The 26,813-nt window shown below is 41.7% G+C and overlaps 1 protein-coding gene across 6 annotated transcripts in view; it reads right to left on the bottom strand.

Moving 5' to 3' along the window:
• Window positions 1-26,813, bottom strand: part of NOL4 (nucleolar protein 4) — a 255,887-nt gene that overhangs the window by 52,540 nt on the left and 176,534 nt on the right. For 5 of the 6 annotated variants that reach the window (XM_073331283.1, XM_073331284.1, XM_073331286.1 and 2 more), the window contains 2 exons: window positions 9,166-9,345; window positions 8,294-8,485 (listed from right to left, as the gene is read on the bottom strand). In XM_073331283.1, the coding sequence (XP_073187384.1) occupies window positions 8,294-8,485; window positions 9,166-9,345 (372 nt within the window). The remainder of the gene's footprint in view (window positions 1-8,293; window positions 8,486-9,165; window positions 9,346-26,813) is intronic. The other variant, XM_073331285.1, reaches the window with a different exon arrangement.

Genomic DNA, 26,813 nt, shown 5'->3' with positions numbered 1-26,813 from the left:
GATAGAGGCAACCAAGTGACACATGCCAGACAATCACAAATCTCCCTTTGTTTGTTGGGGTTGCCAGCCCTCCAGGATTGTCCTGGAGTCTCCAGGAATTAAAGGTTAGAGAACTTTGGTGGATAGTGGGAATGCAGTGGACATAATATTACTGGACTTCAACCAGGCTTTTGACACAGTCCCACATGACATTCTGATAAGTAAAATGGAGAAATGTGGGCTTAGCAGAACTACCAATTAAGTGGATATATAATTGGTTAAACTGCAAACAAAGAGTAACTATTAATATATTTTCCACTGAATGCATCCGATGAAGTGAACTGTAGCTCACAAAATCTTACGCTCAAATAAATTTGTTAGTCTCTAAGGTGCTCCTTTTCTTTTTGCGAATACAGACTAACACGCCTGCTACTCTGAAACCTATTAATGGAATGGTGTTGGATTGGAGGGAGAACTCAAGTGCGGTTCCACAGGGATCTCTTCTAGGTCCGATGTTGTTTAACATCTTTATTAATGACCCGGATGTAGGATCAGGGAGCATGCTGATCAAATTTGCAGATGGCACAAAGCTGGTGGGGGAGAAAGGGAGGGTTGCCAATACTTTGGAGGATAGGGCTACGATTCAGAGGGATCTTGGAGAACTGGGTTATAGACAACAAAATGAAATTCAACAAATACAAATGTAAGGTGCTACACTTAGGGAAGAAAAAACAATGGCACAAATACAGAATGGGGGTTAGCTGGCTTGGCAGCAGCACTGCTAAGAAGGATCTGGGAGTTATGGTGAATCACAACCGCCACATGAGTCAGCAATGAGATGCTGTTGTAAAAAAAGCAAGTGCAATTTTAGGTTGCATTAACAGAGGCAAGTCACAGGAGGTGATAGTACCGCTCTGCTTGGTGTTGGTTAGGCGTCAGCTGGAGTGCTGTGTCCAATTTTGATCACCAATGTAAAGAAAGAATGTGGAGAAACCGGAAAGAATCCAGAAGTGAGTGACAAAGATGATCAAAGGGATGTAATGCAAGTCATATGAGCAAAGGCTGAAGGAACTGGGTATGTTTAGTTGGAAAAGAGGATATTAAGGGTTGGGGGTGGACACGATAGCAGTCTTCTCTTATGTGAAAGGCTGCCATAAAGAAGATGGAGAAAATTGTTCTCTTGCCACAGAGGGCAAGACAAGAGGCAATGGGTTCAAACTACAGCAGAGCAGATTTAGATTAAATTTCAGGAAAAAAATTCTTAACTGTCAGAACAATAGGACAATGGAACAGACTGCCTAGGGAGGTTGTGGAAGATCCTTCCCTGGAAATTTTCAAAAGGAGGTTGGATTGCCATCTATCTTAGATGGTTTAGATACAACAAATCCTGTATCTTGGCAGGGGGTTATTAGAGTAGAAGGGACCGCAAGGGTTATCTAACCCTAGGATTCCATGGTTAATATTTAATTAAAGATTATGTCATGTGATGGAACCTCCAGGAATATGTCCACCCAAAACCGGCAACCCTATCGGTTGTGGATACATAAAGGGCCAAATCCTGCTCCAATTACTCATGAGTAGTCTCAGTGAGGTCAACAGGACTACTTGCATGAGCAAGGTGAGCAGGATTTGGTCCTACATGTTAAATGGTACTTCACAGTGGAAATGACAGAGGGGTTTAGAGATTGTTGGATGTCAGAGACCACTGACACATACAATTATATACCTATGAGTATGTCTATACTACGAGCTAGGGGTGTGATTCCCAGCTCACATACACATACTTGTGCTAGCTCTTATACAGACTACAAACAAAAGGGGTTCAGGCAGTTTGCACTTGACATGGCTAGCTTGCGCCACCGCTCACCGCTGCCCACACTACCATAGCTACATTACTATTGCTAGCATGCTAGCTCAATGAGAGCTAGGGCACGTATGTGCACATGAGCTGGGAGTCCCAACCCTTGCTCATAGCATAGACATAGCCTAAGTGTTTGTACCACTCAAGCTGTAGTCTTCTCCTGTCACTCACTTCAGCATATAAATGAGGCGTTAATGACATATACAATTTGGGTGGCCAAGGACTGGCTAGTCTGCTGGTGCACCGCTTTGGATCAGTGTTTTGGGCTTCCATGTTACCTCCATATGATTGTATGGAAAGCAGATATATGAACAATATTGGTGGTTGGGAAACGGGGGTGAGGGGAGAGGAGACAGAGGGGTTTGGTAAAGAGCCATCAGCTAGACAAGAACAGATAATTAGTGCAGAGAGTACAACATGCAGGGGATCAGCTCCCCCAACTTGACTAGCCCCTCACATGGCTGGGATTCACACCTCCCTCATGGCCCGATCCAACTCATTGATTTAAATGGACTGGGGTTTCAGGCAGTAAACAGCCATGCATCAATACTTCAAAGAGCCAGGAAACATGAAGTTTGCCTGACTTTTATTTCCTCTTTGTCTTAAGCAAATGTACTCAACCAGGAACCCTATGTTATACTACACACCTATGTCCTAACAGGACAATACAGATAATAAAATACTACTTTAGCAAAGTGTCTGACATAAAACCAGATCCACAATCTAGAAAGAACTAGAAATATGTACATTTATTGTCATTTTGAGCTTTACTGTATAGCTCATCAAAACTTTTAAGTCCAACCTTTTTCTGATGAAAAATTACCTTTTTCAAAATGAAAACCCTGTTGCAAAAAGCTTTGTTTGTTTGTTTGAGTTTTTTTGTTTTTGTTTTAAATTCTAGACCTTCATTGAAATTGCCATTTTCAACATTTTGATTTTTGGGTTTTTCCCCATCTGCCTTTTTGTAAATGAATAGACTAGAATAAATGATATCTAGGTATTGGGGTTTCTTCACTTTTAAAAATTTTTTCCATGTGTGATTCTAACTTCTCAAAACTTCTTCAACTTTTGCAAGGTTACTGAGGAAAAATGAAACTAAATGAAACCCACATCTGAAGAAGTGGGGTTTTTTTACCCGCAAAAGCTTATGCCCAAATAAATCTGTTAGTCTTCAAGGTGCCACCAGACTCCTCATTGTTTCTGTGGATACAGACTAACACGGCTACCCCTCTGATACTTGAAACTAGTTCTGTTTCTCAGTGGCTTTTGAAAAGTTGGAGAAGTTTTGAAAGGTTAAAGGAGCAAAAGGAAAATAAGAAAATTAAAAAACAAGTCTGATCGTTATATCATCATCATCAGTTTTATTGCACTATGGGGGGAAAAGGAAAAAAGGGGAGAATTTGAAAATTCAAGAAATCAATTTAAAAAATTGCAAAAAGTTTGTTTCAAATTCTGGAAAAAATTCAAAACGTCAAATTTTTTCACAAAACTGTTTTTCCTTTTTTCAATAAGCTATATTTATCGGGATTTTTTGAACTACTCAGTGTCACCCTTTTACTACCTTAATCCCATCATTCACCAAGACAAGAATTGTGTGCTTTGAAAAGGCAAATGATATAGCATTAGAGAAAGGGATGGAGTATGTAATGGATTAAGGCATCTAAAACCATTCACAGAAGATCTGTATGCAACTGTATTTGTGGTAATTTTCTAAATGTTTCCATCTTATTTATCAGGATTAGCTATACATGTTTGCACCCACAGGCCTTAATCTGGCTGAAAAACCTATGACCTCTACAGCCGTGAAAGCCTTGTTAGGTTGTGAATCCCAGAAACTGCAAGGGTAGCTGATCTATTCAGCATTAAGTTCAATAAATTGGTGAAAGCTTTGCCCCATCCCTCCAAAACCCAAACTGTGAAGTGACTAAATCATTTTGGGTCCCACCTTGAGATGTTAAAAGGCCTGGATTTTAGAAAGTCCCTTGAAAATCAGGCCCCTTTAAAGTGTCTGAAGTTGGGCACCCAAAAATTGAAATCACTAGCTACTTTTGAAAATCTTGGATCACGTGTACATCTCCACAATTGCAAATCCTGATTTGTCACCCCCTTCAATCCCCTTTCCAACCTCGTCCATGTCTATGCCTACTCAGCAGTCAAATGCAGCTAAAATGGGAGTGGTGAAATATGGAACGATAAAAAAGATGGAAGCTCTCCATTTTTTGTTTTTGTGCTGGGATGGGGTGTGTAGGGGTGGTTGTTGTTAAGGTCCTAACTGGGAGAATGTGTTCAGGCATTCTGTCTCTCCTTTCTTCCTCATCCATGCTGTCAAATCCATTCTTGAGCTCACATAGGGAAAGCCATTTATGATTAGCCTGTACTTGCCAGTTTGTAATAAATAAATAATAATGTGCCCTTTGATATTATTAATTTGGCCTCAGTCAGAATCAGGGCCTCATTGTGCTGGGAGCTGTTTTTTCCTGTGTTTTCTTCCACAATCTCTGCCTCAAAGAGCTTGCAACCTTGCTCTTGCACAGTAATGGATGTGGGTGGAAAGGTCCACCCAAACATATCACACTGCAGAATGAGAGTCTAAGTTAAGACTGGACACAGCAAATGAGAGTAACAATAGGTGAAAAGGGGAGGAAGGAAAAGGGTAACAGTAACAAGACCACATAGTTACTTAGGCTAGTATGTGCATAACTTGTTTTCAGATCATCTATATGTTTGTTTCTCTTCCAGAATATAAATATGTAAACAGACATAAGGAAGCACTAGTGGTCTTCTACGTAGCCTTTCCCAGGTGCCAGTTTCCCACAGACACATAAGCAGAGCTGAGTCTTGAGAAAGGATCGAAGGAGAAGAGTGTAGTAGTCATTGGATCAGTTCGGAGAGGCCCCACTTATAGAGCACTTTCCATCAGAGGATTTCAAGCAACCTTAGATATATTAAAGAACTAAGCCTTTTCATCACCCCCATGAAGTCAGTATGTATTATTAGCTCCATTTTACAGGTGGGAAAACCAAGAGAAAGCAATTAAATGACTTGCTTAACATCATAGAGTACTTTGGTGGTAGAGCCAGGACTATAACCCAGATCTCCCTATTTTCAGTCCCCGTAAACAGCTTTCTTCTTCATAAAAATGGTAAGATTAAGAAAACACATTATCTAGTTTCAATCTTTCAATGGATTATTAAAAACCATAGAGAGTGGGAGGAGAAATATGATTTTACAGTTGACAAGAAATACTTTGACAATGTCCTTTTAATGGATATGTTTATGTCAGAACAAAAATGATGGTGCACATTTAAGAGCTAAATAATCAAAGGGTGAAAAGATTCCAGACATGGAAAACTCTTTTCACTGAATATTTTTAATAGGAAACTAGGCAAACAGATTTGGGGTCCATGCAATGGTCAGCTGTCACAAGTATAAATAGGGTAACTTTAAGCAATCTTTTAAAAACAGGATATTAATACTGAGAAGCACATTAGCGAGCAACATGAACACTCATGAAACCAAACCTTTTCTAGAGCCTCAGACCTACAACTGGCCTGTTATGCAGTAAGAGGTGTTGTTTGGATTACAGATGGCAAATAAGTGACAGAAGCAAGCCTGAGGCATGCTTTATATTCTTTATCACACTGAGTCTTTCACTAATTAAACTTAGTGTTTACATTTTCTCTTAAACACCATAGCACCAAGCTGTAGATAGCTGTGCTATTCCACAAGTATTGCTGAATTGACATATGACACATACATTATCAGATTATTCTGTTTCCTCTTGAAACTACATGCTCAAAATGTATCATTTTTGCCCTGAACAAAATGAAAGATAAGTTGTATTAAATACATGTAGGGTAAAAAGGCATCTCCTGTGGAGATCATTATCTGACATCCTATTTAATATAACGACAGTAGTGCAATAGCTCCTGAGGATATCATTATCCTGTTTTGCTGTATTTCAGCATAACACCTGATTCAAATCAACACCAACATGTCTTTTTCATGATAGTCCTGCACAAATGTCGTTATCCAGACAACATGATTCTTTTCCCCGGTGAAATGGAGGGTAATTTTAAAATAATCAGCTAGCCAAGTGTCTCTGTCGAATGTAGTATTTTTCAGAACTGCTTTCTGATATGAGTTACAGACAGAGAAGCTAATTTAAAAATTAGAATGTTTTTATAACATCTTCTTGATAGGTTCTATCTTTCACAATGATCTGAAATCAAGCCATAAAGGCCACATGGCACTAGTGCCCCAAGGACCACACTTATTGTCCACAGGATTCAATGAGAGATTTTCCACTGAGTTCTGCTAAAAGCTTTTGGTTTACACTTCAGTCTGAGAGAGTTAAGGAAGGGGAAGCGTTGGCATATTTCCCTTCTTACCCAGGGCTGTCACTGATGGCACAGACAGCAATGCCCTGCCCACCCTATTGAAACACATCAAAGCAAGTTCTTTTTAAAAATAGGTTGAAACTACCAAAAGATCTGATTAAACTTAACAGTTCCAAAGTAGGGAGATTTTTGTGCCATAAAAGTTGCCTACTTTATAATAATTCTCATGATATTTTTTAAAAGAACAGGAATATAAACCTGAAAAGAAGTACTCACATGAGTAATCATTATTATAATCATGACTAGTCCACTGAAGTCAAATCAACCTAATTGTTATAGACCAGATTGTAAACCCCTTACTCACACTGGTGAGCAGTTACTCACGCAAGTAGCTCCAGTGACTTAAACAGGACTCTACTTAGTCCATGTGAGTTACTGCTCACTAGTGTGAGTAAGGGGTTCACAATCTTGCCAGATAGCAAAACAATAAGACCATTTATTAACATAGTTGGCTGTATAATATGTATTTTGGGTGCTAGTGTAATGAAGTAATATTTGACACAGTGATATCTCAGTCTCACACTCCTGAATTATCTTCAGCCAAAGAGAATGGATGTGAAAAGATGCTAGTTACTGTATAATAAGAAAATATTTATTTTTTTTTGTCCATCTCCTGCTCTGGATGGCTACAACCTGACACTCTGTCTGTCAATCTTTAGCACTTATATCTATACAGATGTCCTTTATTCTCTCTCTTTCTGTCTAAGTTTCCTTTGGCTGAAAGCAGCATTAACCCAGTGTCTCAGGCAACAAAGCTGTATTGCATATTAGAATCATGAAAGTTTACAAAAGATTAAAGGTTCTGACTCTACATTTTATATCCCATACTATACTATACTGGTCTTGCCCCACCATCAGATGTGGTACTTTGTTTTTAAGCTTGTCAACTAATGTTTTAAAACCATCATATGAACTTCACAAGTACTATATTCAGGCTGCTTTGAAAAAGAGAGAGAGAGAGAAAGAAAATTAAAGCTGAATCCAGTTTTTTAATATGTAGATGGGTTTTCAAATGATTTATTCTTTAAAAATGATACATTTTATTAATAAATGATGTTTGTAATGATGAAGTGATTTTATCTTATCTAAAGGAGAGAGAGAAAAATAAATCAAAGGTAGCAGGCTACAATTTCATTTGCTAGTGTCTCTTCTGGTTTGTGAAAATATCAAAGTTCTCTTATGATTCTGAAGTTGACTAACTGATAAGCTGTGAGGATGGCTATTCCTTACCATTTTTGTGCAACACAAGAGGCCAAGGATGTGTAGGGTCTAGAAATACTGCCAGTTATACCCTAACATAGAATTCATAGCCTGTGAATAAATAATGAGGTATAAACCCTGGGAAATAAATGACAGAACTGTAAAATTTGCCAGGGATGTTTTAATAATATTGAATGCCATCTGTACAACTGAATATCAACTCAAAGAAGATAAGCGAAAGCAGGGTCTACTTTCACTGACTGCTAAATAAATCCAAAAGTACAAACAAATCACCTAAAACTTAAAGCTACTGTCAATGCACTTGTCATAAAAACTTGTGTTGTACTAAAGATTTTTTTTAAAAGTCTTTCATCTTTCCAGTCTCTAAGTTTTCATTATCTGTCCTTCACTGACCATTACTATGGATACTGTAGTGCTCTGAAGGATCCTATTTTCTGATTTCATGGATCTCCCAGAAAAACAATTAGTAGAATTCCAAAGAAATTCTACATCAGTGCAAGACTTCACTAACTTAATAGCCTCTTTAATGGTGTTGGAAAGGAAAAAATATATAAATGAGATACTCTTTCCATTGGTTTCTCTCCTCACATCTTGCTTGAGTCCTCACTTTCTATGGATTCACACAGACCTGTGAACTATATCCTCCCGAGATGTTTTAAAATCAGTGAACAAAGGGAATAAATTCAGGAAAGATGAAAAAGGGAGGGGGGAAAGAAACCTCTGACCTGACATTACCAAATAAAAAGACACTAAGATGAAAACAGAATAGTGCCATGGATTTACATATGGGGTTTTGATGGAAACTAGGGCTGGGTTTTAAATCAAAACTCACCATCTCAAAACCACTTCTTTTCATCCGCCTGCAGGACTTGAGGTAAGTACGTATGCGTTTTCTGGCACGCTCTTGATACTCAGGGAATTGTCGCCTGCATGAGTCAATGATAGCCTGGATCTTTTCTTTGGGCTGCTTAGAGATTGGGACCATTCGGTCCAAGTTTTCATCTACAAACAGCCTGACAAACATCTGTTGGTAAGAGGGAGACAGAGGAAAAGGGTTTGGAGGGCTGCTCTCTTTCTCTTCCTAGTCTTGATTACTGACAGGAAGATATTTTTTCTGTGCGCTGAAGAAGCTATGTAATGGGAAGCCAGAAATGTTAAGCAAACAACTCTTTAAAGGACTTTTTTTTAGGGCTGATAAAAAAGACAAGAAAAGAATAGTGTATAGAAATTGTGAGATAAACCACAATGGACTGTGAAAATAGGCAGCACTTAACTTTTGTTATTAACAATAAGTTATGATTGCTCCCTGGTTTTATTGGACTGCATATTTACTCTTCTCCTAGTTTGAACAATTGCTTGTGTTATCATGCACAATTACAAACAGTGGGAAAGCAAGTGAAAATAGCTGACCACTGGAATGCTCCTCCTATAAACTAGCTGCAGTCCCCCCTTCTATCCACTGGATGAACATGCACATATACACAAAACACATCTTAGTTCTCCTCACTGATAAAGATGGCACTTTGCCTTACAGTTCTAAATAAAACACAGTAAAACTGGTGTCTGTTGGTGAGAGTTTAATGTGCTTTAAAAGGATCCTTTTGTAAATTAATGTGCGTCTAATATTGTCACACTTACCCATAAATAACAGTATGAAAGGAAACTAGTAAAGTTAAGCAAGGTAGTTAATGCTGCGGGACTTACATTAAAAGCCTTCAGTCGCTCAGCTTCTACCCCATCAGATTCATTAACCTTCTCAGCATCTTCATGTTCATCGTGGTCATCCTCATCCTCATCTCCTCGGTTCAGAGACAGATCTTCAGCACCTCTGCCTATGCTCTCGTTCTTACCAGAGTCGTAGCTGGAATAGCTATGCGCAGGCGACTAACAAAGAAAAGATATTTTTTAATGTACCAGATTAACAGGTTTACTGGGCTCCTCATCAAATAAATTTGTTTTTAAATTAGCATATCAGAAGGTATTTAAAGAATTCCATTATTTTTTTCTTTTATATACACAAATTACTTTCTCCAGCCCCAACACAAACCCTAATGATCACTTTAACAGAAACCTTTTCCCTATCATCTTGTCTACTTCAGTACATTAAAGCAACAGTCTGAGGAAAAGTCAAGTAAATCACTCTATAAATGACTCTCCCGTGATAATTAAATTCTGGATGAGATGGTTTCACAAAGACTTGTTTTGTACTCAAGTTTCTTCCTGATTACATTAGCAAAGTTTCTTCCACATTACATTAAATTGCTGCAGTTTTATACAAAAGTCCGTGGAATGAAAATGACAAATTTTAAGGCATAGCAGAATAAAGGGAGAAGTGGCGATAGTCATTCATTGGTAGGAATCATTATCTAGAACAGTAGTAAGTTATTCATAAATATAGAAATAATAATGCCTTAGTAGATCACTTTCCAAAATTCAAGCAGAATTTAAATAGTCAAGCTTTTATAGTTCTCACAGAAGCATTAATAATGGTAACACATACACACCTGTTTTCTCCTTGAAGCCTTTCTTTACAAAAAATATTCAGAATTTTCCTCTGAGCAGAATTAGTGAGTTTTCGGATAAATAACAGATGACTATTTCATTAAAAAATTATCCACTCGCGGTGTCAAAAACACAACAGCTATCAAGAGAGACAAATACTTTAAGCTTCCCCTACCAGTATCAAATTTTGGTTGTCTTGTTATTCTTTGTGTATACTTCACACTAAGTCACAACATGCAAAACAGTAGTAAAAAAACTCCATCAGAACACCAAGGTACAGGGCTAAATTTTTCTCTCAGCTAGACCAGTGTAGACCTGGAGTAACTCCACTGAAGTTATTATTACTCTAGATGCACAACCATACAACTCATCCAAAGCATGTTGAAGTCAATTAACTCTAGAGGGCTTACCATCAAGCTCTATATGATGAATTTCAGTCTATCTGTATCATAAGGTTTTATATAGCTCCTATCAAAGTGGTAGTCAAAGTGTTGCACAAAATTCAGGAGCACAAAGCCCAAAACGAAATGGGCCAAAATTGTCAGCATGGGTGCCTAAAGTTATGAGCTTTGATTTATTTAGGGCCCTGTGTAAATGCCTCAACTGAGACACGTTGAGAAACCACAGACAGAAATCCATAGAGAACACCTGGCACCTTGCAGGCAGGGGCAAATGAACTGAGATAGTAACAGCAACACTGCCCAGCTGGGCTGGGAGGCTGGAGGAGGAAAAGTCAGACAGAAAAATAAATATAAATATGCCCAGTCTTAGTGCATCATTTTTGTCTTTTCTCTTTTCTTTCCATTTCTTTATTCTCCCTTTACTCTCCCTTTCATCTTCTTATTTCACTCCTTTCTCTTCCTTTCTATTTCCCCACTTTAAATTATTTAACTACTATTTCTGTCTCCCTCATTTCCCTGGACTCCCCTACCTATTTCTTTCACACATGGATTCTCAGCCTCCACCCCCACACTTACTTCCTTTTATTCCTCCCACTCTGTGATTTAGAGCCCCACAATAAAATCCTTTTAGCCACATAACATCCCATTTCTGGAACCTTCATGATTCTCTCTCAGTGTTCCTCATGCTCTCAACTCTGGGTTTCATCACCCCCACCCTGCCCACTCTGTGTGCACCACTAGGGGCAGGAGGAAAAGAAAGTTTGCCAATGCCTCCAGGGATCAGGGTGGCCAAGACTGAGAGGCCTAAGAAGAGAAAGGCTTGAGGAAGCCAGCGAAGGGGAGGAGGAGCTGCTTCTTTGGTGGAGCACTGCAATCTTTTGTTTACACAGTGGGCAGGCAAGAGGACAGATGCCAAATGTTGACCTCACTGCCTCTTCAACTGATTCCTGTAGGGATATGTTTTTGAAAAAATATGATTTGGAGATGCTCCCTCAAAAAGGAATGTGTTGTGAGTGTGGGAATTTGGAGATGTGCCCTGGGGACAAGGGTTTGGGAACACTTTATGGCTGTGTGCAGCAGCTCACCAGAGGTGCTCTCCAGTTTGTTTCATGAACACCAACTCAAGGAAATGGTTTTAAAACAGTTTCAGATTACACCTGAAGCATACAGAGTAAAATTTAGAAGCCTTAAGAGAGGTGCTGGGACGAGTAATGTGGCATATGTAAACCAGATGGGAGATTTGGTGGATAAGTGGGTAAGGGGAAATGGTATTACAAGCTTTGAAGAAATGTGTGATCTTGTTGCTCAGGAACGCTTCCTGAGTATATGTAGTAATGATGCCAAACAGTGTGTAGGGGATAAAAAGGTGAAAACTGTTGATGAACTTGCTACTCTAGCTGATGAATTTGAACAAACCCAAGCACCTATTAGAAATAAATGACTGGCAGATGGGGTTTAAGTCTGGTGGGAAGCAGGGTTCCCATTGTACCTCTGGGAAGGAGAAGGGTGGATGGGAGGCTGGACACTTACCTCCCCAAGTCCATTCCTCTAGTCCACATCCCAAATCTCCTGTAAAAACAGAAGAGCACAGAAGGTGCTACCACTGTAAATCCACTGAGCACCTGAGAAATAAATGCTCTGTGCTGGGTGGGAACAGGCAGCAAGCAACTCATGAGAATGCTGCTACCCAGAGCACAGAGGCACCTCAGGCAATTGCCTCTTATCATACAGGATTTGTAAAAATAGCCTCTGCCCGGCCAGGCAGGAAGCACATAAAGGCTGTCAAAATTAATGACCAGAAACTCCTGGGGTTGAGGGATACAGGTGCAGAAATTTCTGTGGTCAGGAGAAACATTGTTCAGGAAAAAGACATACTGCTAGGACAGATGGCAGAGCTTTTGTTAGTAGGAGGTCACAAAATCCTTGTGCCTTTGGCTCAAGTGCAGATAGAAACTGAGAATTTGGAAGCTGAATTGACTGTGGCAGCAGTACCTCATAACCCATCACAATTGTTTCTTGGAAATGATTTTTTCAATATGGCTAGGGCTGTCAAAGGGTCTGTCTGCACCAAGGAGGAATATTGTGCTGAAATCCTGGAGGGAAAGGGTGAAATCCCAGAAACTGCTGAAGGGATGGGAGAGGGTCTCTTAAATTCCCCTGCAGCAGTTGAAAACAGTATGCTACCAGGGGTGGGTATGGGTGAAACCAGCTCCTGCTGCCTGGAGGCTAAAGGCAGCATTTCCTCCTGGGGGGAGGGGAGAGTATTGCCTATCAGCAACAAAACTGTCCAGGTTGCTGGCTGCCAGCAGGTTGTAGCTGAGCAGGGGATAGACCTCACTCTCGAGTGCATAGGAAGATGCGTCCTAGAGGGAAGCCCAGAAGAGGGTGAGAACCCTAGAAACCACTGAAGAGGGTGAAGGTTCTATGAGCTCTGCAGCTGGAGGCAAGCCCAACTCAAAGAGGCAGGAGGGCATGGTGCCTGCCAGTGAAAGGACTGTTCTGGCTGTTAGCTGTGAGCCCTTCTCAGCTGAACAGGGGATAGATCCCACTCGAGAGAGCACAGAAGTGTGTGTCTTAGAGGGGGGCCCAGAGAAGGAAATTGAGAAGGAATTTGGGGGAGTACAGGAATGTCTCCTCACTGATTACATGGGAGGGTTTGCCCAGGATAGATTTGCTGGGTCAGCATCTGTGCTCCCAGGCACCCAACCTGTGGCTCAGGTTTTAAGAGGGAATTGTAACTGACCTTCTGGAAGGGAACAGTCATACAACTGACCTCTTGGGGACATACAGAGGATACCCCAATCCAGGTCCCACTTTTGCAAAATGCTGTTCCTGAAGTACTTGTGGAAACTAACTCTGTCTCTTTAAGACAGGATGGGAATCCTACTAAAGACTTGAGAGTCAGTGAAAATGCTAATGACCCACCTGAGAAAGGGGAGGAGGAAGCCATTTCCCAGGCAGATAAGATCCAACAAGCAGCTAAGAAAAAGCTGCTGAAAGACCACAGCCCTTGAGAAGTAGGAGGTGGGGAAAGTCCCAATGCTTGGAGTGAGAATTACAAAGAAATCCTAGGAGGGTGTGTTGTGTGGACTTTTTGCATGGGCATAGCACTGGCCTGGAGGGGGTTGGCCTGAAACATGCTAGATCCACCATATGCAAAAGATATTTAAGGCAGGGGAGTGACATCATTGTGGTTCTTCACTGACTCCCCACCAAAAGACTCCTGGAAACACCTGAGGAACAAAGACTGAACTGGGGAACCCTGCTGGACCCAGGCTAAAGAGATTTTTAGACTGTGAATGGAACACCTGGGATTTCTTAGCTGTAAGCCAGTGCATCTTGCCCCTTAAGAATCTGCAGCCTGCTGGTATCCTCACTTAGGGTGAGGATCTGCTATTCATATGAAATCTCTTTAGTATATTAAGCTTAGTTTGTGTGTTTTGTTTATTTACTAGGTAATCTGCTTTGATCTGTTTGCTATCCCTTATAATCACTTAGTCTGATCACAGTAGTACACTGTAAAGGCTAGTGGGCCTGGGGGGCTCAGTGGCACCTGGGGGGGAACCTGTCACAGTGGGATCTCATATTTGGGTGGCAGATGATTTAGGACTTTAAAGATCATCACTAAGATTAATTGTTAAGACCAAAAATTAGGAAAATCATATTTTTGCCATGAAATGAAAAGCAAAAGTCAGTTTTTGCTCGAAGCTCTCTGAAGAGTCAGAGCACATTTTATTCACCGCCTTCTTTTCTTTTAAAGGTGCAGTTCTGCCATGCTTACTTGGGTTGAATGGTACCTTATGTCAGAAAGCCCATTGGATCACCATTACATACATAAAGCATTTTTCTACTTTTCTGAGTTACATAGTTTTCACTTTTAAACACCGTACCATAAAGAATAGGAACATCTTGCAGAAGCACCATTTGTTGGTATGTTTGGGATGAGAGCACTGCATTGGTTACACATGGTTCACATTTGCAAGATTACCTTCACAGCCATAAGGGCTACATACTTAATTTTTCTAAAAACAAAACAAACAAATAAAAGCTAATGCAGCCCAGCAGGGAGCTACTTGGTAGCCATGACTTTTGTTTAAAAACTGCAAAAATAGATCAAAGAATCAGTAACAAACCATGAGAGCCTGACAAACAACCAGCCTTAATCCTAATCAATAACCTGGATTGCACCCAGAAGGAGTGCAGAAACCTGAGCATAGGTATTATCAAGTAGTCACAGCTGCTGATTCATAGGGAACAGCATTCATTACCAGCTGCAGCTTCCAGCTCTAAGGCAAGAGTTGCTATTATTGTGGGTCTAATGTGGATGGCATGTATTTGTGTATCTAACTTGTTTGTGCAACTAGTGCAGCGTATGTCCCTGAGATGTTTTACATATCTTACATCCAAGCCATTTGCTTAACAAACTGCAATTTGATTGGGTAAAGTGACAACCTATGCAGTTATCTCCCAGCAGATGAGCCTGTTGAGGTAACAATTCATCACCAGACTGTTCACTCCACATTCTGTATTCAACCAAACAATGTTAATATAAAATTGTTTTATAACTTTTTGAAATTACTCCCCTATTCTTATCTTTTTTCCTCTTCCCTTATTCCAGTCTACTTCCCTCCCTAGGTCACTCTCTTTCTTTCCTTCCATCTTCTCTTCCTGCTCCTCATTCCATGTTTCAATCTCCTTTATCCCTTCCCCACTAGATGCATTTAAATCCCGATGTGTAGAAAGAATAGTAAATATGGCAGGCAACCAGCTTGGCTTAACAGTGAAATCCTTGCTGATCTTAAATACAAAAAAGAAGCTTACAAGAAGTGGAAGACTGGACAAATTACTAGGAATGAGTATAAAAATATTGCTTGGGCATGCAGGAGTGAAATCAGGAAGGCCAAATCACACCTGGAGTTGCAGCTAGCAAGAGATGTTAAGAGTAACAAGAAGGGTTTCTTCAGGTATGTTAGCAACAAGAAGAAAGTCAAGGAAAATGTGGGCCCCTTACTGAATGAGGGAGGCAACCTACTGACAGAGGATGTGGAAAAAGCTAATGTACTCAATGCTTTTTTTTGCCTCTGTCTTCACGAACAAGGTCAGCTCCCAGACTACTGCACTGGGCAGCACAGCATGGGGAGGAGGTGACCAGTCCTCTGTGGAGAAAGAAGTGGTTCGGGACTATTTAGAAAAGCTGGACGTGCACAAGTCCATGGGGCTGGATGTGCTGCATCCGAGAGTGCTAAAGGAGTTGGTGGATGTGATTGCAGAGCCATTGGCCATTATCTTTGAAAACTCATGGCGATCGGGGGAAGTCCCAGACGACTGGAAAAAGGCTAATGTAGTGCCCATCTTTAAAAAAGGGAAGGAGGAGGATCCTGGGAACTACAAGCCAGTCAGCCTCACCTCAGTCCCTGGAAAAATCATGGAGCAGATCCTCAAGGAATCAATTCTGAAGCATTTAGAGGAGAGAAAAGAGATCAGGAACACTCAGCATGGATTCATCAAGGGCAAGTGATGCCTGACCAATCTAATTGCCTTCTATGGTTCTGTGGATGAAGGGAAAGCAGTGGACATGTTGTTCCTTGACTTTAGCAAAGCTTTTGACACTGTCTCCCACAGTATTCTTGCCAGCAAGTTAAAGAAGTATGGGCTGGATGAATGGACTATAAGGTGGATAGAAAGCTGATTGTCGGACTCAACGGGTAGTGACAATGGCTCCATGTCTAGCTGGCAGCCGTTATCAAGCGGAGTGCCCCAAGGGTCGGTCCTGGGGCCGGTTTTGTTCAATATCTTCATTGATCTGGAGGATGGTGTGGATTGCACCCTCAGCAAGTTTGCAGATGACACTAAACTGGGAGGAGAGGTAGATATGCTGGAGGGTAGGGATAGGATACAGAGGGACCTAGACAAATTGGAGGATTGGGCCAAAAGAAATCTGATGAGGTTCAACAAGGACAAGTGCAGAGTCCTGCACTTAGGATGGAAGAATCCAATGCACCGCTACAGACAAGGGACCAAATGGCTCGGCAGCAGTTCTGCAGAAAAGGACCTACGGGTTACAGTGGACGAGAAGCTGGATATGAGTCAACAGTGTGCCCTTGTTGCCAAGAAGGCCAATGGCATTTTGGGATGTATAAGTAGGGGCATTGCTAGCAGATCGAGGGACGTGATCGTTCCCCTCTATTCGACACTGGTGAGGCCTCATCTGGAGTACTGTGTCCAGTTTTGGGCCCCACACTACAAGAAGGATGTGAAAAAATTGGAAAGAGTCCAGCGGAAGGCAACAAAAATGATTAGGGGACTGGAACACCTGACTTATGAGGAGAGGCTGAGGGAACTGGGGATGTTTAGTCTACGGAAGAGAAGAATGAGGGGGGATTTGATAGCTGCTTTCAACTACCTGATAGGGGGTACCAAAGAGGATGGATCTAGACTATTCTCAGTGGTAGCGGATGACAGGACAAGGAGTAATAGTCTCAAGTTGCAGTGGGGGAGATTTAGGTTGGATATTAGGAAAAACTTTTTCACTAGGAGGGTGGTGAAACACTGGAATACGTTACCTAGGGAGGTGGTGGAATCTCCTTCCTTAGAAGTTTTTAAGGTCAGGCTTGAGAAAGCCCTGGCTGGGATGATTTAATTGGGGATTGGTCCTGCTTTGAGCAGGGGGTTGGACTAGATGACCTCCTGAGGTCCCTTCCAACCCTGATATTCTATGATTCTATGGTAATCACAGTAATTGTGCTCATAAACTAGGCATGTATTTGCATACACATTTTCCACGTGCAGTTGTGCATGTCCACTTTTAAAATTTGCACCATACTGTATAGAAAGCAAATAAAATATCTATATTTAGACCTGTTTACAGTTTGATGAAAATTTGTCAAAATTTAGTGAAGAATGCAGGAAAAGAATGTTGATAAAATTCTTGCAGTTTTTTACATTTTGTAACCAATTCAGGTGATCATGATAGGTCTTTGGGGGGATGGCTGAGTGAGAGTTTTGGGTAGAGTTGCAGGAAATATATTTTATACATTTAAAAAAACTCAAGCCCATACTGTATAGTAGAATACTTAAAACATCTATAGGGGTATTTTTTTAGGATAGTTGAGGACACAGGTTTTATAGGGGGCAGGAATGGAATATATTTTTCCCATTGGCTGGTATGTTCATTTTTTTTTTTAAATTCCAGTTCCAATATTGGGTATTTTGCATATGTGGATTGTGAGTTTAATTGTTGCCAGGCAGCACAGAGCTGTTGCTCAGGAGTCTTTTTGTACTTTAAAGGTAAATGATTAAATAATACATTAGATACCTTCAAGATAGATGTACTCCCCATTTGGCATTAGGAACATTTTCATTCACAGCTCCATCTCCTCTATCATTTTCTCCTAAATTCATTGCTTTCATTTGCCTCTCCTGTCTACAATTTTAGCTTCATCATTTGACCTTGAACTTTCCATCTCCTCTTTCAGTTCTTACATTGCCAGGGACCACTGCTCTCGAATGCCAGTCCACACGGCTCTTAGCCAGTAAGTTCCAACCTGCCACCCAGTGACTTGCTAACAGTTGCCAGAACTAGAAGCTCAACTGACGGAGGACTCCAATCCTGGGATCTGATTCCTGGAACTCTGAGGGTTCTAAACGGTTCCCTGCTTCTATTTAAACCAAGCACAGGAACAGGAAGTTGTCCTCACAACTGGGTTTCCCCTGCTTAAGACTGCTTTTCTTAGGCTACCTGCTCCTACTGCCTGACTCAGGTCTCCTGACACCTGACTCTAGATCTGCCCTTGGGCATCTCTCAAACTCTGATCTCCTGGTATCTGATTTGACCTGGTTCCAGACTCCTGCTCTGACCACAAGAGAAGGCTGCCCATGCCCTGGTCATGACATACATAAACAAATCTCCCTATTTCCATCTCCATGATGTTGCCTGCCTAAGTCTCCTCCCTGATTCCTCTTAAGCTGAAATCCTTCATGACTTCATCTCCTCCAACTTTGGCTGTTGTAACTCCTGTTTACATGGCCTCTCCAAGATCTTCAGACTACAGCAAGTGCAGAACCTTGCTGTCCATCTTCTCGCTATACAAAGAAGCATGACATCTCATCTTCAAACAACTCCAATGGCTCTCCATTCATGTCAGGATCCAATTCACAGATTACCCTCTTTGTTTTTAAACCCATCATACAGTTGCTCAGATTACCTCAGAACTTTGTGTCTTACTAGTGACCCATCCTAATCCTCCTCCTAGACAAACACTGGCAGGGGGGCTGGAACTAGGGGTACTGGGGATTTGGTAGCACTCCCTGGCTTAAAGTAGGTTCCATCATATACAGGGTTTATAGTTTTGTTCAATGGCTTTCAGCACCCCAACTATAAAAATTGTTCCAACGCCACTGCACACTGCCCTTTTTGGCTCCTCCATACACTCTCATCAGTGCTGGTTCAAGAGCCTTCTCCTCTGTAGCTCCTGCCATTTGGAACATCCAGGGGAATGTTACTTGGTGAAGAAGAGCCAAGAATCACAAACATAACACTGTGTTATGATTGTATTATACAGGTATTATCCGATATGGAAAGTGTATTTTGATACTGCTTATATGAAAAATGCTAAATAAAACCATATTGGATTGTATTTTACTATATTGTAAGATAAAATGAACTTTTACATCCTCCATTAGCAACAGGACAATGTCCAGGAAGAGAAATGCTCAGCTACCTACAGTAGTAATTAGTAGATAAAGGATATATTTTTCTGAACTACCTCAGACATGCCCTTCCTGCATCCCCAGTGTCTGCAGTAGTCACTCAGAGAATAATTAGTAGTTCTGTACCAAAGACCACCCATTCACCATCTCTTAGTAAGCTACTTAACCAGACTACAGTGTATCTGTCTGTTATGTTCCCTATATTTATTAATAGTAAATACAATAAACTCTCAGTTACCCAGTGTAGTTGTAGCCATGTTGGTATTAGGATACTACATAGATAAGGTGAGTGAGGTTCAATAAAAGAGATTATCTCACCCACCTTGTTTCTGTTACCTGGGCATTTCCATTCCATCTGGTTTCATCTGGATAGATAGAAGTATTGATAATTGAAAGACCCTGTGAAAGTAAACTTTTCTTCTGGTATGCTTCTCTTCTTAGGTAAAAGATACTGTATGCGCCACCTATCCCCACTGATATTGACCCACATTATTGAGGTGTATCGCTTTGCCCTGATAGAAATAACTTCAGAAATTAGCCTAGATATAGTGTGAAGAGACAGAGGCAACAGAAAATCCCGGTTCAGGTAGAAGGTGAAAAGTCTGCTTAGAAACAATAATTTAACCAACTTCTTTCTAATTATAAATTCCTTCCCAACCAGTTTCCACTTGTCGGTCTTGTCACATTCAGGAAGACCTGCTCAGAAGCTCACCAATCCATCACCATCCCAGTCATTCTGAAAGGGTAGGACTCTTGACTGATGATCAGCAAAAGCAAGTAGGAATATCTCTGTCCCACAAGATCGAATACCAGAGCAGAGCAGGCTTATTGCAGGGAGCTTGCATATTTCCTAACGTTTGTTATGTTTTATTGATCTATAGAGCTCCTGTCATTGATGCAGGATGCTAGGCACTTATAAACTACCTGTCACTGATTCCATTGCAAAACCAATCTTGCTGCCTACAGAAATTTTAGCGAAAATATTGTCATTTGTGGTACCAAAAAAGACAAAGACAAAAACCAGAAGTTAAACCAAATTAACTTCTTGCATTGTGCTCTCAAGTTCAATAGACTTGGGTAGGCTCTAGCAGACCCCCAAGAGGAGTGAAATTTCAGAGGCAGGGACTCTCAACTGAGAAAGTTCTATTCTCCAGGCCCAGAGACCTTTATGCCAGGAACTGACAAAAAATGCTAGATTATTTTACTGGCCACAACAAGATAGAACATTAGAGGCTGTCCTTCTGATAACCAGCTCCCATTTAAGGCTTTAAATATATATCACCAAGATCTCTTGATTTCACCCAGAATCAAACCAGAAGGTTTGAGTGAAGATGTATACTCGCAATGGCTGGTCCTACTCAGAAAGGAGGCAGCTGCACTCTGCACCAGCAGGTAGGCTCCAAAGGGAGTTCTCAGAAGACTGTAATATTGAAATGTCTAGCCTTGGGCGGACAAAGGCCTGAGTGTATGGCTGATCAACATTTTTCTGTCAAAACTGGTTTTTGATGAAAAATTTGGGTTTACATTTAGGTACACATTTTTTCTTTGTTTTGCTAAGAGTATCTACTTCTTGTAGAAAATTTTGATCTTTCATCTGAAAACTTTCTAGTTTCTGTCCAAACACCAAAATTTTCATTTCTCAGCTGAAAATGTTTGTTTTTCAATGAAAAGTCAAAATTTTCCATGGGGGAAAAAAAACCCATTTTCTGACCAGTTCTACCTGGTTCCAATGCAAGTTCCACATTTTGGAGGGCTAGTAGCAGCCTCTTTGGCCAGCTGAAGATGATAAAACTTACTTGTTAACCACTGCTGGAACTTCATAATCCAGGCTGTAAACAATTTGGGTAAAAAGCCTCAAGAGATGATGCAAAACCCAGCTTTGGATATTCATCCCAGTGCTTCCTTCTGCCAAAAAGCAACCCTTCTGTCTCATTGGGACTGAACTAGACAGTTTGCTTTTCATAGAATCATAGGACTGGAAGGGACCTTGAGAGGTCATCTGCACTCATGGCAAGACAAGTATTATCTAGTTCAGTGGTTCTCAAAGCCGCTCCGCCGCTTGTTCAGGGAAAGCTCCTGGCATGCCGGACCGGTTTGTTTACCTACCGCTTCCGCAGGTTTGGCTGATCGCGGCTCCTACTGGCTGCGGTTTATGGCTCCAGGTCAATGGGAGCTGCAGGAAGCAGCGTGGGCCGAGGGATGTGCTGGCCGCCACTTCCTGCAGCCCCCGTTGGCCTGGAGTGGCGAACCGCGGCCAGTGGCAGCTGCGATCAGCCGAACCTTTGGACGCGGCAGGTAAACAAACCGGTCCGGCGTGCCAGGGGCTTTCCCTGAACAAGCGGTGTACCAGCTTTGAGAACCACTGATCTAGATCATTCCTGACAGGTGGTTGTCTAACCTGCTCTTAAAAATCTCCCATGATGGAGATTCCACAACAGCCCTAGACAATTTATTACAGTGCTTAACCACCCTGACAGTTAGGAATTTTTTCCTAATGTCCAATCTAAACCTCCCTTGTTGCAATTTAAGCCCATTGCTTCTTGTCCTATCCTCAGAGGTTAAGAACAATTTTTCTCCCTCCTCCTTATAACAACCTTTTATGTACTTGAAAATTGGTATCATGTCCTCTCTCAGTCTTCTCTTTTCCAGACTAAACGAAACAAGTTTTTTTCAATCTTCCCTCACAGGTCAGGTTTTCCAGGCCTTTAATCATTTGTGTTGCTCTTCTCTGGACTTTCTCCAATTTATCCACACCTTTTCTGAAATGTGGCGCCCAGAACTGGACACAGTACTCCAGTTGAGGCCTAATCAGTGCGGAGTAGAGCGGAACTCTACTCTATCCAGAACTCTACCCTTGTCATGCTTGGGAGAATAATTAGGCTGGAGAAAAGGGACACAGAACTAAGCATCATGAGGAGGACTAGGCAGCCTCTAGTCTCTTGTGGCCAATGCACAGGAACAGTGATAAGACATAACCCAGCAGGACCCATGCTTTTGGGAAGTACATGAATTGACCAGCACTATACTCTTCAACCTCTCTGATAAGGAGCAGAAGAGCTACTATCCACCCTACAAGCTCCCACATCCAGGTCAAAAATATTGTATCTCATGGTCAAGGATATCTAAAGCTGCGGATTTAAAAAAACAAAACTCTCAGTATGGACACCTTACCCTTGCTCACTGCTAGAAGGAGCTTCTAAGCCATGGCTGTCAATACAGTCTCTGTTTAGTTTGAAGCCATTTATGTTTGTCAGGGGCAGGGAACTAGGGTACAGGAGAAAAGTAACTTTTTAAAAGATATCTTGGTTGCCTTGATCTTACCTTTTAGTTTGCCCAGTAATGGTAAACAACTGCATACAGGTAGACGAAGCGCAACCATGAATAGAGAGGTTTGGCAAGGCAGGAATAATTTGGCATTTTCTTTCTTCTGGGCAGGACAGCTCTGCTCCATTCTCAGTCTTGAGTGCACCGCTTGTCGTACATGGTATTAGAGACAATAGTGCCTCAATACTATGGATTACAAACCACTCTTTATTCACTATTATACATCTCATAGAGTATGTATGTATGTGGAAAACTTACAACAGAAAGATGTCACTTCTCTTTGTTCTCCTTTTCCCCTCTATTTTTATTCTATTATGTGTATTTTTCCCTATGCTATTCTTATAGAACATTTAAGCCTCTTCTCTGCTTTGATCTCATTCACACCTTTTGTCCTTGCTCCCTCAGTTTTCACTTAGTTTTTCCTCTTCTTACCATCCACATTGTTTCCATCATTTCTCCTTTGTTTTCTCTCTGCTCCCATCCCCCTCATTTACTGCGTGACACACACAGGTTCAATTAACTAATTTTCTCAAATTCCAAACGTGGAACATCAGGCTTAGTAGTATTTGTTCTCCTATAGGCCTGCACTATGACTATACTTTGGGAAATCATGTTCTTATTTGTGAGGCCCATCCATGGAGGTCATCGTCCATGAGTTAGTCCTGTAGGAGCTACAAGTATTGGAGAAATAGACATCCTTACTCCTATTCTCTTGCATCTCCTTTTCTATGCCAAATCCCTCGCCCACAGTAACTGCTCTGAAACATGTAGGCTCTTCATGTCCAGGCGTAATGCTGCTGATGAACAGACTTTTTACCAGGTAAATAGCTCGGGCTTTGTCAGTAACTATGAAGGTGAGTTTTTGGCTTTAGCCACTCACTTTTGTTCTATGTTGGTGGCTCTTGCAGCCTCTGTGTATCCCAAGAAGGCTGCATTTGAAGTCCCTACAAGCAGAGGGGCTGCAGGGAGTTTCAACATGAGACCAAGAAGGAAGCTTCAGAGACAGATGTGTGGCAACTGTAGACCAGCACTGCAGATTGCATGTGCAGTGTTCCTGGGCATCAAGAAATGCAACAGTGTGGGAGTGGAGTGCCTGTATTTGCTAGGTACAGAGAGTAACAAAACAGTAAGGATGATCCTGTCCTTCCAAGTCCTGTCCTTCACAAGCTGTCTTGTCTTGCACATGGTCTCCTATTTCAGTCTGGAGAACTCAGCTGCTTCCTGTTCAAAAGCCTGCCTCAGACCATACAGCTGGATGGATGCTGAATGTATTCAGTGCAGACAGTTACCTGCTGGTTGTGGCAGGTCCAAGACCTGGTCAGTTCCCTCAGGTGGGGGATACATTTCATAGGCAGGCAGGCTAAAGCCCCTGAAGGTCTTGTTTAGCACCATGACCAGGGAGCACAATACTCAAAAGTACGCAGGAGCTGAGCTGTCACACTTTCTTCCCCCAAAAAGGAGGCGTATCGGTATTTCTGAAGTTATTTTTTATTCTTTACTGATTCATATGAGTAAGAGGCACTTGGTGCAGAGCACCAAGCTATGAAATATGAGAAGCTTTCAAATTTTGGTAAGACAGAAGAGAACAAGTTATCTATGATTCTGAGAAGACATTTCTAGGTGTGCTCATTTCTAACATATCATAGACTCCGCACTATCCTGCCCCCACTCCCACTTCATGCCTACCAAACAACGTGAGATGAGTTTCCCTGCTTTCTTCTTCCTACTTTGGGCACTGTGGGAGTACAAAAGTACAGCAGGGTAGGGAGGAGATAAAAAATTATTTGGTGGAAACAGTGGAGGGGAGAACTCCAACTCACCTCTTTCCATCCTTGGAGACAAATTTAGGCTTTCCCTCCTCCGGTTTCTGTTGCTCCATCATGAGTCATATGCCAGAACAGAGTGAGAGGAGACAGTCCTATCACTCCTGCTCTTCTGATCATGACAGTCTGACAGATCATTTACATCTGGAGAAGTACAGGTTGGAGAAGAAAAGACAGCAATGGTAGCGTATTGAGACAAAGACTCATGCAAAAAGAAAGCCAACTGGTTAATGACATGCACATTATTCCTAATTATCTGTTCAGAATTGAACAGTAATTTTACAATTTGGTGCTAATCATCAGAAGATGTGCTGGCAATTAACCTATCTCTAGGAAAGCTGTACTATAGCCCTGCCAGCAACCAAATATGTTTAAACATGGTTGTGACTCGAGTGTGAGAAGAGCCATAGGAGCAGGGCTGGCCTTACCATGAGGTGAACTGAGGTGGCCGCCTCAGGTGCCAGACTGGAGAGAAGCCACTAGGACCCAGAGTGTAGAAAATTGTGTCTGCTGCTGGTGCATATGTAGTCTCTCTGCTCTAGATGCACAGAGATGGTGAAGTGCTGTGCTGGAGGAAGGAGGGCACAAGAGACATAACAGGCAGGCAGGAGAAAAGGTGAGAGGGAATAACAGAAAGCAGCAGGAGCTGCAGGGAGAGAGAAGAGGAGGAGTCTCTTATGTACCTTTCTAACACCCCTAGGAGCCTGGACTCATTAACACCAGCTTCTCAGGGAGCTTCCTGTTTCCTGCTGCTTCCCTGAACCCACTTGAGGAGAACAGGCAGTCAACTGAAGTAGTAGGAGCCCGTTAGGCCCTTAAGACGCTGATATCTTCCCTCACTCAGGCCCTGCTACCAGCCTGCTTATTTGTCCCCTTCAACTGAGTGTTGAGAGCCACTATAGCTGGCACAGAACAGCAGTCATGAGTGAAAGAAGGAAACACCCCTCTGGGGCAGCATTCAGAAAAAGAAAGAAAGCAAAGGAAGCTTTTCTATCTAAGCAGGAAGGCGCTCTCCTGAGATACATAGACACAAATGTTCACGGTGAGCCTTCCGGCCCCAGTTGAGGATGTGAGTGGTGAGGAGATGCTTGATCTTCCAGTTAGTCAGAGTGCAGGTGACCTGGCAGCTACTGCAGCATCCATATCTCCATCTCAAATGGATGTAACCATACACATTCCTGAAGAAAAGTGTAGATCAGAGAAGAATGTGGTGGAGGTGCAAGAAACAGCTGTTGCTGAGTTTAGTTCCTTAAGTCTAGCTGATCCAGGACTGTGGACCCACTTGAGCAGTAGCCTGAGGGACTTCCTTGTACTGCATGGGCCACAGCAAGTGAAAAACTTCATGTCCCCAAAGACAATGAAAATAGAAGTTTCCATCCAACACATTACTGGTGTGAAATCCCCAATGGTGACAAAATGGAGAGACCATGGCTTATGTACTCAAAACCACAGAATGCTGCATATTGTTTTTGTTACAAACTCTTCCAGTCTAATGTTCCAGCCACACTGGGTATTACAGGAACAAAGGATTGGAAAAATCTGGCTAGAAATCTGGCATGCCATGAGAAGGCAGGAAATCACCAGAGAGCATTCCACAAGTGGAAAGAGCTTGAGATGAGACTAAGGTTAAAGGCCACCATAGATGATCAGCATCAAGAGAAGATTGCATCAGAGTCTCTTTACTGGCAAAATGTTCTGAAAAGGCTCATTGCCATAGTGAGAATGCTTGCTACCCAAAACCTAGAACTGCATGGCGCTTCAGATCAGTTGTATGTGCCAAACAATGGAAACTCCCTTAAAATTGTGGAGCTGATGGCTGAGTTTGATGCTGTACTCCAGGAGCATCTAAGAAGAGTCACCACCCAAGAAATGTACCACTATCTTGGAAAAACAATTCAAAATGAGATCATACAGTTACTGGCAACAAAAGCCAAACAGAAGATTGTGGCAGATCTGAAATCAGCAAGATATTACTCTGTTATTCTGGACTGCGCACCTGACATCAGCCATATGGAACAAATGACTTTAATGGTGCATTTTTTAACAACACCAGAACCTAGTGAAAATGTCCCTGCAATGGTGACAGAGCATTTTCTAGAATTTATTGACACTGATGATACTACAGGAGCTGGTACAACAAATGTGCTTCTGAAAAAGCTGGAAGATACGGGAATTGCGATAGCTGACATGAGAGGTCAGGGCTATGATAATGGTGCCAACATGAGAGGAAAGAACAGAGGAGTGCAGACACGGATCCGAGCGTTAAACCCTCAAGCTTTTTTTGTCCCATGCAGTTCTCATTCATTGAACTTGGTGGTCAGTGATGCAGCCTCAGTTTCTAGTGAGGCTGCTGAATTTTTTAATGTAATTCAAAGCATCTGTGTATTTTTCTCTGCATCAACTCATTGATGGCAAATTTTGAAGCAACATCTGGGAACATCCTCTCTGACACCGAAACCACTGAGTGTCACATGATGGGAAAGTCGAGTGGAGGTGATAAAGCCTACCAAACACCAAATTGGGAAGATAGATGATGCCATAATTGCCATTATGGAGGATAATGCTATGACAGTAACTGTTCATGGGAGAACAG

Source organism: Lepidochelys kempii, chromosome 2 (genome assembly GCF_965140265.1).
Source record: "Lepidochelys kempii isolate rLepKem1 chromosome 2, rLepKem1.hap2, whole genome shotgun sequence".
Lineage (NCBI taxonomy): Eukaryota > Metazoa > Chordata > Testudines > Cheloniidae > Lepidochelys > Lepidochelys kempii.
Note: the sequence above shows the minus strand (reverse complement) of the source record. Positions and strands in the feature narration are given on the sequence as shown.